This window comes from Leptonychotes weddellii, chromosome 1 (genome assembly GCF_054177405.1).
Source record: "Leptonychotes weddellii isolate Sample4059 chromosome 1, ASM5417740v2, whole genome shotgun sequence".
NCBI lineage: Eukaryota > Metazoa > Chordata > Mammalia > Carnivora > Phocidae > Leptonychotes > Leptonychotes weddellii.
This window is the reverse complement of record NC_138369.1, coordinates 43634355-43650099: the sequence shown is the minus strand read 5'-3', so window position 1 is coordinate 43650099 and position 15745 is coordinate 43634355. Positions and strand designations below refer to the sequence as shown.

The following is a 15745-nucleotide window of genomic DNA, read 5'->3' as shown; positions in this document are numbered from 1 at the left end:
AAATAAATAAAATCTTAAAAAAAAAAAAATTATTTCTGTCTCTCTGATTGTATCTCAGAGTCATGGTCACATTCAATAATCCTGTTTTCCAGCTTTATGCCTAGAGTTCATAGTCATCAGAATTTGAGACCCTTAGGATAGGAATCTTAAAACTGTCAGTGCACACAGATAGTAAAAGATAGTTAATTTTTACCAGTTTGTCCTGGTATTTAGTCACCCTGTTTTTTAGGTTTAGAGTTTTGTTTTTGTTCTTTAGCATGTTTAAGATTGGATCTTCCTGCTGATAGCAGTGACACATTTTCAGATCACATTTATACACCGCTATTTTACCAACTAAGCAGCCCCACTAGTGTATGAATTCTGATCAACTCATTCAACACTCTTCACAACCTTTCCTCTTTTTACCGATCTTTGGTTAAAAATCTCTTCCCAAACTTTTATAATAAATAATGACAACATAAATCTATTGTGTACTATAGGCAAAGGCTAATGGAAACAGTTGGGTTAGAAGAAATGAACTAATAATAATCATTGAGTGCCAATTGTGTATGCTATAATGTGCTGAACTCATTGCCAATGTATTTAGTGTGGTCCTAATACATAAAACCCCAGCTTTCAGAATAGGAAACTAAAAAAGTTGAACAACTTTTCTGTAGACACACCAACAAATTAAGGACCAGGGATTTAAACTCAGGTCAGACTTGCTTATTAGTCAGTATTCCTTACCAGCATATGGTACTGCCTTTCTCTAATGGAAACTTTTTTTTTTTTTAAATGGAAATGGTCTTTCAGGAAATTAATCTAACTGCAGGATACCAGATGGGTTGCAGGGATGGAGAAATTTGAAGGTTCTTTTACAGTAGTCCAGACATGAGGTAATGTAGTTTGTTATAGAGTGATGGCACTCATAATGGAAAGGAAGTTAAAGGACTCAATAACTGACTGAATGTCATTCACTGAGAACTGTCTGAGCACAAACTTCTCAAGGAAACCTTTCTTGATGCCCTTAGCTCCACTACATTGGATCCCTCGCTTGAATGTTGTCCTAGTACTTCTGACAATCATAATTAAATTAGTAATTGTGTAATTGGAGATTTTCCCTACTTTTTTTTTTTTTTTAAAGATTTTATTTATTTATCTGAGACAGACAGAATGAGAGACAGAGAGCATGAGAGGGAGGAGGGTCAGAGGGAGAAGCAGACTCCCCGCCGAGCAGGGAGCCTGATGGCAGGACTCAATCCCGGGACTCCAGGATCATGACCTGAGCCGAAGGCAGTCGCTTAACCAACTGAGCCACCCAGGCGCCCTTCCCTACTATTTCAGGTTGCTTCTTGAGGGCATGTAGTACTTCAGCTACATGTTTAAAGTACAGTGGTTGTTATGGCTGTGTCTCTGTTGCCTAAGCATAGGGAGGTCTTCAGGGATAAAACTTAGTAATACTAGGATGATGTTATTTACGTTATTTACCCTTTCATCTTATTCTCATAAGTGTGCAGGGGCTACATGATGTGTGATGACATCACTGATATTAATCAAATGGTGCCGTATATTGAATTATCTAGAATTTCCTTAAGTGGTACATTTAGGATATGAATATTTATGTTTTTAGAAATTAACTTAGTGTTTAGGTTATATCTTCTATAAACCTAGCAACCCCCAATATTGTGCAATTGTTACTTTGAAATCCTGTAGCTCTCTTTATGCCTAAAACATAAATATAAGTATATTCTGTTGTCTTGTTGCAGTGTTTTAAATATTTCCTTAAAATATGAAAAAAAATTCTTAAATATAAGTACTTTTTTTTTTTAGAATTTAATAACTTTATCCTAAAATAAACCAATTTATATTTTCCTAAAGAATGGATCATTGGTGGGGCACCTGGCTGGCTCAGTCGGTAGAACATGCGACTCTTGATGTCAGGGTTGTAAGTCTGAGCCCCATGGTGGATGTAGATATAACTTCAAAATGAAAGAGATTTAGGGCGCCTGGGTGGCTCAGATGGTTAAGCGTCTGCCTTCGGCTCAGGTCATGATCCCAAAGTCCTGGGATCGAGTCCCGCATCGGGCTCCCTGCTCCTTGGGAGCCTGTTTCTCCCTCTGCTTCTCTCTCTCTCTCTGTCTCTCATGAATAAATAAATAAAATCTTTTAAAAAAAAAAGATTTAAAAATAAAAGAATGGATCATTGGCTTTAAAAAAATTATGACTACTTGTTCAACCTACAGCCACCATCTATGTCTAAAAATGCTAAAAATAAAATAAATAAATAAAAATGCTAAAAAGGTTAAACCAATATACAGCAGACTTCTCTCACAGGAAGAATCAACTCCAAAGAAACTATAAGAAAGAGCTACTGTAGTATCTTAAAGGGTAAGTTACTGTATGACATTGCTGGAGAAACAATACACAGTTGGGGCGTCTGGGGTGGCTCAGTCGGTTCAGCATCTGACTCTTGATTTTGGCTCTTGTCATGATCTCAGAGTCCTGAGATCGAGCCCTGCGTCAGGCTCCCTGCTCAATGGGAAGTCTGCTTGAGATTCTCTCTCATTGTCCCTCTACCTCTGCCCCTCCCCACTCATGCTCACTCTCTCTAATAAACGTCTTTAAAAAAATTACACAGTAACTGAGAAATTTTACAAAAAGCTGTATTACACAGTGGACATTGCTGATTGTTTGCCGGATGAAAAGTAAAAATCACGGCAGTGTCATTTGTTTAACAATACATTGTCATATTAAACATTTATATACAGACATAAAGTCTGCATTAGTATCTAGTCTGTAGAAGTATATTTAAACCTTAGAAGTGGATGAACCTACAAAAATGGCTGGGCTTATTTTCCATGTACTTGTCCTGCATCAGCTAGTCAAAGAGACTTCTGTCAAAGCTTGGCAAACACATGCCCTGAAACAGTTAAAAATGTTGAGTAGCTTTTTACTTTTTTTTTTAATTTATTTTTAAAAAGTAATCTCTACACCCACTGTGGGGCTCAAACTCACAAAGCTGAGATCAAGAGTCACATGCTCTACCAACTGAGCCAGCCAGGCACCCTTTGAGTAACTTTTTAAAATCCCCCGTTTTAGGGCGCCTGGGTGGCTCAGTTGGTTAAGTGACTGCCTTCGGCTCAGGTCATGATCCTGGAGTCCCGGGATCAAGTCCCGCATCGGGTTCCCTGCTCGGCAGGGAGTCTGCTTCTCCCTCTGACCCTCCTCCCTCTCATGCTCTCTGTCCATTATTCTCTCGGTCTCAAATAAATAAATAAAATCTTTAAAATCCCCCGTTTTATACTGATGTTTTCACTAATGGTGAGAAAGCAAAAGTTGGCAAAAGTGCTGGCACCTTGGCATTAATCAAGGCAGTGGTACCGAAGTGTAGTCATTGTTTACGGCCATGCATTTGCAGGGTAAGGGGAGGGGCAGTAGCAGTTCCACTTAAGAATGTCCTTGTGAGGGACACATGGGTAGCTCAGTTGGTTAAGCATCCGATTCTTGGTTTCGGCTTACGGTTGTGGGTTCGAGCCCTGCGTCGGCTCCATGCTCAGCACTGTCTGCTGGAGATTCTCTCCCTTGTAAAAACAAAATCATTTTATGAAATCCAGACCTTTAGTATGTAACTTTAGTATGAGTGATGAAATAGAAAGTTTGCATGTAGTACTTCAACTACATGTTTAAAGTACAGTGGTTGTTTCAAGAAAAAACACTCAGGCAACTGAGCTGCAGGCTGAATTAGCTATTTTCTTTTCACAGCATTTTCACCTAAATGACTGTCAAAGTTGGCTATCTGGCAGACATTTTTGCAAATATAAAGAAAGTGTACCTTTCAAGGAAAACAGTTGATAGCAGTTAATGACAAAACTCAAACTCTCAAGTAAAAATTAGAATTTTGGGAGAAGTTGTACCCAGTCTCAGGAGCTTCACATCTTCCTAATACTTAAAAGGACTTTTTTTAAAGATTCTGTTTACTTTTGCAAGAGAGTACACGTGCACACAAGCAGGGGTGGGAGGAATGGGCAGAGGGAGAAGCAGACTTCCCACTGAGCAGGGAGCCCATGCGGGACTTGATCCCAGCACCCTGGGATCATGACCTGAGCTGAAGACAGACACTTAGCTGACTGAGCCACCCGTTCCCCCCCGACCACCTTTTTTAATGAGCTAGGTGGTGATATTAAGCTAATTTGCACATATTATATAATGAACTGGGCCAACATTTGGGAGATTTACATAACTTGGTGAACCAGTATTTTCCAAATGACCAAATACATGAAATGACAAAAATTGCAAATAAGTAATACCTCAACCAATACAGAAGAGAAACAAAAATCCAGCTGCCTTCCCTTGAGGCAGACATTTAAGAGAAATGAATTGCAAAAAAGTAAAGAATATTACTCTGTTAAAAGTTACTTCCATGAAAATGTTAACATGAAGCACTTATTACTATTTTACATTTTTTCTCAGTTTTAATTTCTAATGTGGAAATTAAGAATTTGGGCTTGGGAAAAACTAACATAACCATTCTCTTTTCTAGTGAAAATGCTTTTATCAAAGAAAGTTTCACTGAATAGCTACTAGCTTCACAACTGATTAGCATACTTGTTAGCCTTGAGACAAAAGTATAAGGGTGACAGTGGTAGGCCTCTTATAAACAATGATAAAGTACCAAGGTACAATAATTTGATTTTTCTCATAGAATTTTCAAATCTTCACCGTATCCCCCTGAGATTCCCACATAACCTCTCACCTAAACTTCTTAGGAAAGGCTAGGCAGAGAATAAGGGTGTCTTTCTTTTTCTATGGCTAGCTCACTAACATTTAATTTCCAACTGCCCAATAGTTACCCTTGTATGTCTCACCTCAAACATGAACATATATTGACCCATATGGTGGGTCAAGTACAAATTTGGTATACTTAAAAACTAAGCCAACACGCAAAAATACTATTTGTTTAGCAAATATTAAATGCCCACTTTGGCAAGTACTCTGCCAGGCACTTGGTAAACAGTGGTGAAAACAGACATGGTCCTTTTACTTTCCACTTCTGCTGATTACGGGCCCAATTGTTAAAGGTTTAAATAGTTTATTAAGAGGTGAAAGGGGTGCCTGGGTGGCTCAGTCGGTTAAGCATCTATCTGCCTTCGGCTCAGGCCATGATCCCAGGGTCTTGGGATTGAGCCCCATGTCAGGCTCCCTGCTTTGCCTCTTCTTTTGCCATGCTCTCTCTCTCAAAAATCTTAAAAAAAAAAAAAAAAAAAAGGTGAAAGATGGTTTTATGGTGAACCCAAAATAGTTCTTTTGGGTGTGTTTTCTGATGTTAAAAATTCCAGTCTAGGATATGAAACCCTTATAAGGGGCGCCTGGGTGGCTCAGTCGTCAAGCGTCGGCCTTTGGCTCAGGTCAAGATCCCAGGGTCTTGGGATCGAGCCCCACATCAGGCTCCCTGCTCAGCGGGAAGCCTGCTTCTCCCTCTCCCACTCCCCCCGCTTGTGTTCCCTCTCTAGCTGTGTCTCTGTCAAATAAATAAATAAAATCTTTAAAATAAAAAAAATAAAACCCTTTTAAGTATCTTGCTTTTAATTCATGCTGAAGTGTGGGGTAGTAGTAGATCAGAAACCAGACTAGGGCTATGCTGCTAATGTGAACTCTTCTTTCAAAGAAAAGGATTATGTCCTTTTATTCTAAATGTAAGATATCTAAAATTAAGGTATTGAGTAGTACTAATATATTACTAACATGACACTGAAAATCTAAGCTGAGTAGAGCCCGAAACTCCCAGATAAACTCTGAATATTGTAAAGAATTCCACATGTACCTCAACTAGTATTTGTCCCAGGAAGGCACCATTTTTTACAAGGACTTCATTTCATTTTCCAGTCAGAAAGGACTTTATGCAACTAGAAAAACAGCTAAATATGAATACAGATCCAAGAGAAAACAGAATTCTCGAAGTTTTTTTTTTTCCTTAAAGACTTTGAATCTGCAATTCCTTTGATCAATCCTAATCTTCTATTTTAGTTTTATATATTTTAATAACATGCATATTTTAATTTTTAAGGCAGATGGTAAACTTTCCAGTTGGTCTGGTGAGATTTCTTGTCAGGGGGCAAACACTACTCACAAAATGGAATGCTTCATTTTATTAAGGGTGAGGTAAAGCCAACTTGAGAAACTATAAAGAGCAAAGCTGCACAGGCAATGTAGTATGGCCCAAAATGTTTTGATTATGTTCTCTTCCTTTCCATTAGGCCAGGGTAGCTTTCTACCTGCTACAACGGAAAACAGGAACTGCTATGAAGCCTGAAAATAGATACTCAAAACCCAAATCCTAGGGCATTTTAGTAGGCTTAGGATCTTGAAAGCATTTTAAGTAGTAATTGCCCGGCTCTTCAAAAAGAGCTCCAAAGCTCTGCTTAAGAACTTCAATTCCATTCACACCTTTTGCTAGCAAAGGTGAAGAGCTTTAGACCAGTTTAAACTGCAAACTGCAATTTTATTAACACTGTTTTTCTCTTAAACCATGTTCTTCATGCTGACATTCCCAGTGTTGGGAGGCACAAATACCATTAACCATCTTCATTCTTTGCATCACCAAGGAGTTCTTTCCCTATCTTGTTCTGAAGGATGAACAAAAGCTTGAGGTGTACGTTTCAGAAGATAAACTGCTGCATGAAGACCCCCTATGTTCACCCAGACAGTATGTACCTTCCGCCAAACATGTCCCATTCCAGATAATGCCTGTGTATACACAAAAAGGACAGAAGTAATTAGCAGACAATCTGTAGACCAACCAGCAGTGTAGTTGGTAGTAATAAACCATGGGGGAAGAGAAAACAAATCCTACTCAAACTAATTTCCCTAAGTTTAAATAAAAGATCCTAACGTTGCCACAGGGTGAATTTTGGGGCTAATTTACAGCACCTTGGTAAAGCATTTCTTGTCCTGAGTAAGTAGTGCAGCTCGGCCTGTCCCTGGTCTACAGACACGGCTCATCTCCTGTAGGCAAGCTGGATAAAGGTTCCAGTTTCTCTTTTTGGAGCCCATCCTATAAAAGAAGGTCCAGTGAATCAAACACTTAGTAGATAAACATCTAGAACTATATGAAAGGAGAAATTAAAAACTCATTAAAATAAGAAAATGCTAAAACCTAAAAAAATAGTTGCCCTTTAGAAGCCAGGGCTTTGCCATTATATGCCAATAAAATGAGTAATCTGACTTATTAGTAAATGGCTTAGAAATATGAAACAGATGAGCAGGGCACCTGCGTGGCTCAATTGGTTAAGAAATATGAAACAGATGAACTGGCTACAAAACAGTTTTTTGACAACTATAATAGTTATGTAAGTTATCCTCTTAATGACCGCAATAAACAGATTACATAAACCAAACCATTGATAAGAAAACATTTATTCTGAGAATTAGTACCAAGTTTTCCTCAGCCTTTGTGAAGTATTCTGTAATTCAGCAATGGGCCAGGAAGTGGATTAACCTGTGATGGTCAGGACCAAAATGTAGTTAATTCATGAGTTCTCAGAAGAAACAAAATGGGTGAATCCATCATATAATTCTTAAGTGAAAAAGTGCTCTAAGTCTACTAAAAGGAATTGAAGATGTCTGATAGAATGACCTCTTAGAAGGTAAGTTTAACAAGTGAAGGTAAAACTCATTTTTTAAAAGCCAAGTCCCACCTTTTTCCAAATGGCATGTCTGTTACAATAATGTCCACAGAGCCAGTTCTCAATGGCAGATTGCAGATATCCCACTGAACAGCATCTATGGGCAAGCCCCAGGACACTTTGCTATGGGGACAAAGGAAATGTGCTTATTCTGAAGTATGAAATCTAAAAACATTTCTGAAGAGACTGCTATAAAATACAAAATGCTACTAAAATGACAATATCAGTGACATTAACAATAAGCAAAATTTTAAACCAAAATGTAGAAGAAATCCTAAGTTAATATGATAAAACTTTTCTAATGACAAAATCTGTAATGACAATTTAAAAAATGGTTAAGGTTGGTTTCAAAAGATGTCTGGTTTCATCTACAATTTAAGAAAATCGATTAAGGGGTAAACAAGATTGCAACACAAAGAACTACAAAAGATGACTGACAACAGTAATGAAGCAGTAAATTATATAACTGAGAATGTAAAACATCAATGAACACAGGAAAGAAAGATTATGAGGTGACACATCTAAAGTTTGGTAGATCTTTCAATAACAGGAAACCTAAAGAAACAGATACGTAAAATTAGTAAAACAGAGATACTTGTTTTAAAATTGAACATGTATCACACAATGAAAAAATAAGACAAAGAAAAAGGTTGAAAAAACATAACAAAAGAATATAAATGATACAAATCCTCATTAAGGCAAAGCTGCTGATATAACAAAATACAACAGGCAATAAGGCACAGGCTAAGAATTAAAGGCAAATAAAAGATTGTGAGCAGAAATGAATGGTTATTCTATTGAGAGTTAATGAAGAATTTAAGAGAAAATGTGCAATAAAGGCAGTCACTCCGTAACGGGGGAAAAAAAGCACAGATTATCGAAAATAGCCATATCAATCACAATCACAGGTACCAATAACTGCAACAAAACAAGTGAACAAAAAATAGTAAAATCAAGACAGATTGATAGAAATAGTACAGGTAGAACAGACAAAAAAGGTACAGAGCGTCTGAAAAGCAAGATAAAATAGACAGAAAATAGAAATAATTTGTTTGAAAATGTTTTATCAGGTTTCAAAAAAACTGGTGATGTACTAAGCCCCAAGAAAATTTCAGTAAATACGCAACAAAATGTACCATAAAAATTAATCAATAAAATAAGTTAAAACCTTTCAACTACTTAGGTACAAAAACTGATCTAAACCCTTGCTATTCAAAGTTGGGCCACAGCCCCAGCAGCATCAATATCACCCATAAACTTGCTAGGAAACGCAAAACTCCCAGGTCCCATCTGAAACCTACTGAATCTAGTTAACAGGATCCCCAGGTGACTCATATGCACATTAAATTTTGAAAAGCACTGCCCTAAACAACTAGATCAGTGAGACAAGTACACAACCAACGATTTAAAAAGAAACCAAAATAGAGAAAATTTATCATTAAAAAAAAAACACAGCATGTAACTTAAAGTTAAATAACAAATTTAAAAAACCTCAACAGGAAATAGAAATAAAGAAACAGGCAGTGAGCATAAAAACATAGAACAAACAGTATGTGAAAGAACTGAACAAAGCACTGGTGATTCTCATCAATAAAGGGGAAAAAAATTAGCAAAGAAGAGAATAACCAACATACAGACCTAAAACAGTATGAGGCATCCCATGTATAACTAACAAATAGGAACATGTGCATCAAATAGATACATATTTTTTAAAACCACTGATTTCTATTTACAAAAACAAACCTCACATTAAGGGTTATAGAGGCAGCTGTTTCTAGGTTTGGTAAGGCCAATTATGGGATAGAACCACTTCCCTGGGCTATGTATTCAGGATATGGAGCATCTGTACTTCAACAAATATGCTGACCACTACCTACTCCTGCCACTTTTTGAGAAAATAAAGGGCATCAGCAGAGGAGAACACAGAAACAATTTTATGAGGCCTCTGGTGAGAAATGGAAGACCAAGTGACATTTCAACCAATTCTTCCAAAGACAAATGAAACTGAAAGAACGGTGAAAGGCCGGCACAAGTGGCATCACTGAATGTAACCTGGAGTAGTGGGCCAGGGCTTAAGATACTGTAACAACAGATAGATTAAAAAAAACAAAATTTCCCAGACACCAATGGACTTCCAGTGCATAGAAAGGATACGCTGAAGGACCTTAGAATATTTTGCTTGCAGGAGAGAGGATTTTGGAGGAGTGGGATAGGAGGAGGGGGATTCTGGGGAGCCCTTCAAATGTCTGATGTCAAGCATCGTGTGACACAGAGCTAAGATTTTTCTTTATGGATCCAATGGGTCTAAAACAAATACATAGAAGGTACAGAGAGGAATTCAGTTCACTAAAAGACATGACTAGAACTCCAAGCCGTGCAAAGACGGAATTGAGAGCCTTCAGAGACATTAGAGATGGTGACAGACTGAAAGGCCACTGGTCAGGATCTCCTATAGGTAATATGAAAATGGCTTTCAGCTTTCTTCCAACTCTGACACTGCTTTAAAATGCCAAATAATAGAGGAAAGGCTAAATAAACTGTAGAATTTCTACACAAATATGCAGTCATTTAAAAAAGACTATATAAAAATATTCAAAGTGTTTGAAAATTTGTAAAATTAAAATGAATCAACACATTATTTTTCCACTATGTAGTAAAAAAGATATACAAATAAGAAAAAGGAAGACAGAAATAAACATAGTTGCACGGGGTGGGGAAATTACAGTAAAATATTTTTGTAAGTTATTTTCAATAAACGGTTTTAAAATTTAATGGCGTCTCACAGTATGTTCATTTTAGTTACAATGATGTCACCATGCACTGGGGGTATTAATTCATGAAGTCAATATGAAAAGTGATTATCTAAGTCTAAGAAATGCTACAAAATCTTTTAAATTTTTACCCTTCTTGGGCGCCTGGGTGGCTCAGTTGGTTAAGCAACTGCCTTCGGCTCAGGTCATGATCCTGGAGTCCCGGGATCGAGTCCCGCATCGGGCTCCCTGCTCAGCAGGGAGTCTGCTTCTCCCTCTCCCGCTCCCCCCTCTTGTGCTCTTTCTCTCTCTCACTCTCTCTCTCAAATAAAATCTTAAAAAAAAAAAAAAAACCAAATAAATTTTTACCCTTCTTTAATTTGGCTCTTGGTCAATAAAGATGAGATGTTATTTGCTGCTCTATTCACAGCCAACGGATTATTATCACCAGCAATATGATAACAGTTAGACCATTCAGTAGCCCCCTAAAAGACAATAGTATATATTAAAACCAAAGTATCAAACTACAAAAAACGAAAACAAAAAAACCCCCCCAAAACCCAGAAATGATTGAAGGGAAAATCATTTCAATTGACTGTCAATAAACTAGACAATCCAATCCAATAATCCAATGGTTTTCTAAAGTGGTAGAACACTGCATGTTGTGAACTTTGCTATTCCCCTTGCTTGAAAAGCCCTCCTGTTCTTTCTCACTTGAACTCCTATGCATCTTTCAAGACCTAGCTCAAATGTCACACTCTTTCACATCAACCCCAACTCTCTTAGCTGTCTCTCATTTGCCTCCCCAACCCAAAGCACTTTGTTACATACTGTCATTGCACTTGTTTTTAATTATTTCTATACCTATCTGCCTTTCAAGAAATCTCCCTAAGGACAAGTCTCATATTTTATGCAATCCCTCAGGCAGCAGTGTTTGGCACATAGTAAGCATTACAGACCTGAAATACAACCATGGTTTGAAAAACTTAACCAAATTAAAGTGACCAACCTATACCCTTTTGTGATTACAGGATTTTATATAATCTGATATATTGGGGTATTTGAAAATTTCAAAATAAAATATAATATCCACTGCATAGGCCTTTGAATGATAACCACATGCCTGAAAAGATTCTGTAATGTTAAGTCAGAAACATGTCAACAGAACATAAATACCAATGTTACATATCATTTGTGGAATGGAGGTGACACCCTACCCTAGGCTGAACAATGTTCCATGTAGATTCACAGGTTTCTGATATGAAAGCAGAGGAAGTTCTGCCCTCTGTTTAGGGATGAGGAACAAATACCTCTTCTTCCTTTGTAAACAGTAATAAACCCATATCCATGAACACAAGGCTTCATCGCCTTTTCTTTTTCCCACACACTTGAGGGTGATGTAGAAGAGACCTACAGAATTTGATGAAAGCCTCTCAAGTGATTCTGATTCCCCAACACTCATTTTTTTGTCTCAATCTGTTTAGACTTTCGGCCTCTGAAAAAGATGGATTTTGTAGTACTTCCAAATTTTAAAAGGAGAACTCTAGATCACTATTTTATACTTGGGTGAACAATTCTGTATACATATTGTCTATCATTTCATAACTTCGTTCATTCTGATCATGTATCAGTATAGATTTTTCTATATTAACATTCTCATGTCTACTCTTACATGGAAATGCCTCAACCTTTTTCTATATCTTTTTGGAGGCTGGGCTCTTCTGGACTCTGTAGCTCTGTTGTATATTTCTTGATATGTAGTAACTTTCCCTTCTATTTCAGACATAGGTACATCAAGGTTTAATGCTAGAGAGGAACACTTTGCTTTGTTCCTGGAATTCTTGACAACAACTGAGTTTTCTCTGTGGGCAGCTCTTTAGTGACAGTAAATTTCTCTAGCTCACACTACCAGAAAACAGTAGTCATCTAGACTACCAAGATTTCCTTCTGGGATTTTAGCTCCCAAATGACACATGTCATTTTCTAATTGCAATTTGAATATTATTTTTCCCTTTGTGGGTTGCTTTGGACTTGTTCACCTGTCCAGTTTCTGCCCACTCATAGAATCTGTGTATTTCCTTGCAGTTTATTCCCACTGGCTTTAGATACTCTATGTAAGAAATTACTATGTCTCATAAATTTAAGCAATTTTTAAAAATAAATTGAAGCAATTTTAAAGAGGAGCACCCTCTTCCAAATTATTTGTAAAAGTTTAGATAATACTGATTCAAGGAGACTCTCCTGTTAAATGTTCTCTACTTAGAAAATGCCTTTCCATTTCCTGTTTTGCTTTAAGTAGTTTTTGAGTCCTCTTAGTATCACAGTAATTTTGAAAACTATTTAAGAGCGTTTGTGTGTAACCATATTAGACTTCCTGAAAAATCTAAATAACATTATCATAGGTTTCTCCATTTTATAACTATATTTACTCCCTCCAAGAGCCTATGTGGATTAAGAAGCATAATCTCACTTTATAGAGATGGAACACCTTCCTCCAGTTTATGCTTGTGCCTTCGAGTCTACCAGCTTGTCTTTTATAAAAAAGGGACTCACCAGTTTGTAACTCTCAGCCTCCTCTGTAATCCACTGAGTAACCATCACTTATAATCTACCAGTCCTTAGCTAGTTGTAATAAGTGGTTATATCCTTCACACAAAAATCCCAGCTTTACTAGTGCAATTTCTTTTTTAATTTTTTTTTAAACTAGTGCAATTCTTTTAAAACTCTTGGGGGTCCACTGACCCAACCCTGATGATTTCATTATGTGTAATTTGCTCATTAGGTCTAGAATATTCTAGATGTATCACTTGCTTATCCAAAAGATAAAGAAACATCATTACCTCAATTGGTATTGCTCCTGTTCCACACATCGGATCAACTATTATATCAGTAGGTTGAGGAGCACAGAGCCTATAGAAAAGAAAACAGCCTATATGAAAAGACTTCAATCAATAGCTGGGGCTTTCACACTGACTATTCCTGAAGCTGTAAGATCAAGGACCTATTATGCTAGCATAAAGAAACACCAATCAAGGGGCACCTGGGTGGCTCAGTCGTTAAGCGTCTGCCTTCGGCTCAGGTCACGATCCCAGGGTCCTGGGATCGAGCCCCGCATCGGGCTCCCTGCTCCGCAGGAAGCCTGCTTCTCCCTCTCCCACTCCCCCTGCTTGTGTTCCCTCTCTTGCTGTGTCTCTCTCTGTCAAATAAATAAATAAAATCTTTAAAAAAAAAACAAAACAAAACACCAATCAATATTCATTTTAAAGATCAATTTGTAATTAAGAGATTGACTCTATATCCTAGAGCTTAAAAAAAAATTACGTATAGCTAAAAGTACCCTCTGACTCATCCAAAATCACATTTCACTGACAGATGGAATTTAGCTTCCAGATCTTTTATTTTTTTTGGGGGGGAGTGAAACCCGGGAGCTTCCAGATCTTTTAATATATACGTGTGTATCTATCTATCCATCCATGTCTTTAGAAAATACAGTTTTATTTTGTACATAAACCTGTACTGTTCCATAAGAAAAAAAAAATCTCAACTGTGTTTCAAATAAAACATGTATTGATAAGTATTGATAATAAGTTTATTGGCAATTAGACATTTAGTATTCCTCTCTTTATGAATATAATTTTAAAGGTAAGAACCTTGCCAAAAATAACTGCTTTACTTTGAGCACTCTGTATTTGCCAAGCCATGGATTTAAGCTCTTTGCATTCATTATCTCATTTAATCTTTTTAACAACCCTTCAGTTTTTCTGTGGATTCCCCAAGATTTCTCAGTATCTTTCCTATAAATACCCCTTCCTATGCAATCATCAGTTTTTTTTTTATCTTGAACGAGCTTACTTAGGTTTCTAATAGTTGTACCCAAAAGAAGTCTCCATGTTCCTGGATCCTACCATAATGCCTGGCAATACATTATAAATGTTTGTTAAATGAAGGAAGGAAGACTAGGAGCTGTTCCTTTATCAAATGGGCCCAGTATTCTATTACTGTCATTATACTGATAGGTTCCAATTGTGCTGAACTGTGACTCCATGGATGAGCAGAGTGAAAGAGGAAGCAAAGACTGGAAGAGAAGGCACTATAATAATTAATAAACAATTAATCAATACCAGGATATACGAGACACTATGTAACAGGTATTAAGCATATATTTCTACATCTACTCCTCACTAACAATCCTTTAAGTCTCACATCAAACCCATTTTGCAGTCTGGAGAACAGAAACCTAGAGAAGACAACCTGTCCTAGAGGTGGAAAGAAGCACCCAATAAAAGGGCAAAGGACAAACGAGAAAGCAAGCTAGGTCTTGCACTTGAAAAAGTGGAAAATCCTGGATGATTCCTGAGATGCTGTGAGTATAAATTTTAAAAATATTAGTAAAAGCTCCCCGTGTTAATTTACACATTATACACTTTTTTTGCCCCCGCCCCCTACCCCCACCCCATATCATACACATTTAAAAAATCTCTGCTTTCAGGGCGCCTGGCTGGCTCAGCCGATAGAGCATATGACTCTTGATTTCCGGGTTGTGAGTTAGAGCCCCACAATGGGCTTAGAGATTACTTAAAATAAATAAATAAAAATATAAAAACCTCTGCTTTCATCCGCTTCATGGCACAGAAATTAAACACAGTAAAATTTGCTGTATTTCCCAACATACAGTATATCCTTTGTAAACAGAAATGTTCAGAGGCAGATGAAAACTACTGTTCTCATTTTAAAATCAAGAAAACGGAGATGGTAGTTAAGTGATATTTTCAGGATTACAAGGAATCAACATTGGATACAAGAGAAAGAAACAGATCATTTGCTTTTTATCCTGTTGTTTATCCACTAAATTCCAACACAGTACTTCACACAATATTCAGGTGTTTTAAAGTGAAAACTCAAATCAAGGTGTCACTTTTTAAAAAAAGATTTATTTTTTAAAAGATTTTATATATTTATTTGAGAGAGAGAGGGTAAGAGAGAACAAGCAGGGGGAAGGGGAGAAGGAGAGGGAGAAGCAGACTCCCTACTGAGTGGGGAGCCTGACGAAGAGCTTGATCCCCTGACCTGAGATCATGACCTGAGCTGAAGTCAGACACTTAACCAACAGAGCCACCCAGGTGCCCCATGATTTATTTATTTTAGAGACAGAAAGAGAGAGAGAGAGAGCAGGAGGGGCAGAGAGAGAAAGAACGCAGGGGTTGGGGGGGGAGGGAAGGAGGGAGAGAGAGAATCCTCAAGCAGATTTTCCGCTGAGCACAAAGCTCAACATGGGGCTCGATCCCAGGACCCTGAGATCATGACCTGAGCTGAATCAAGAGTCAGACACTTGGG

The 15745-nt window shown here is 37.4% G+C and overlaps 1 protein-coding gene across 3 annotated transcripts in view; it reads right to left on the bottom strand.

Moving 5' to 3' along the window:
• Positions 1–6110: 6110 nt before the first annotated feature.
• Positions 6111–15745, bottom strand: part of THUMPD3 (THUMP domain 3 tRNA guanosine methyltransferase) — a 23227-nt gene continuing 13592 nt past the window's right edge. For all 3 annotated transcript variants that reach the window (XM_031031513.2, XM_006752426.3, XM_081821737.1), the window contains exons 6-10: positions 13252–13321; positions 10781–10896; positions 7674–7784; positions 6907–7030; positions 6111–6723 (exon numbers count right to left, since the gene is read on the bottom strand). In XM_031031513.2, coding sequence (XP_030887373.1) covers positions 6574–6723; positions 6907–7030; positions 7674–7784; positions 10781–10896; positions 13252–13321 — 571 coding nt within the window. In that variant the 3' untranslated portion in view covers positions 6111–6573. The remainder of the gene's footprint in view (positions 6724–6906; positions 7031–7673; positions 7785–10780; positions 10897–13251; positions 13322–15745) is intronic.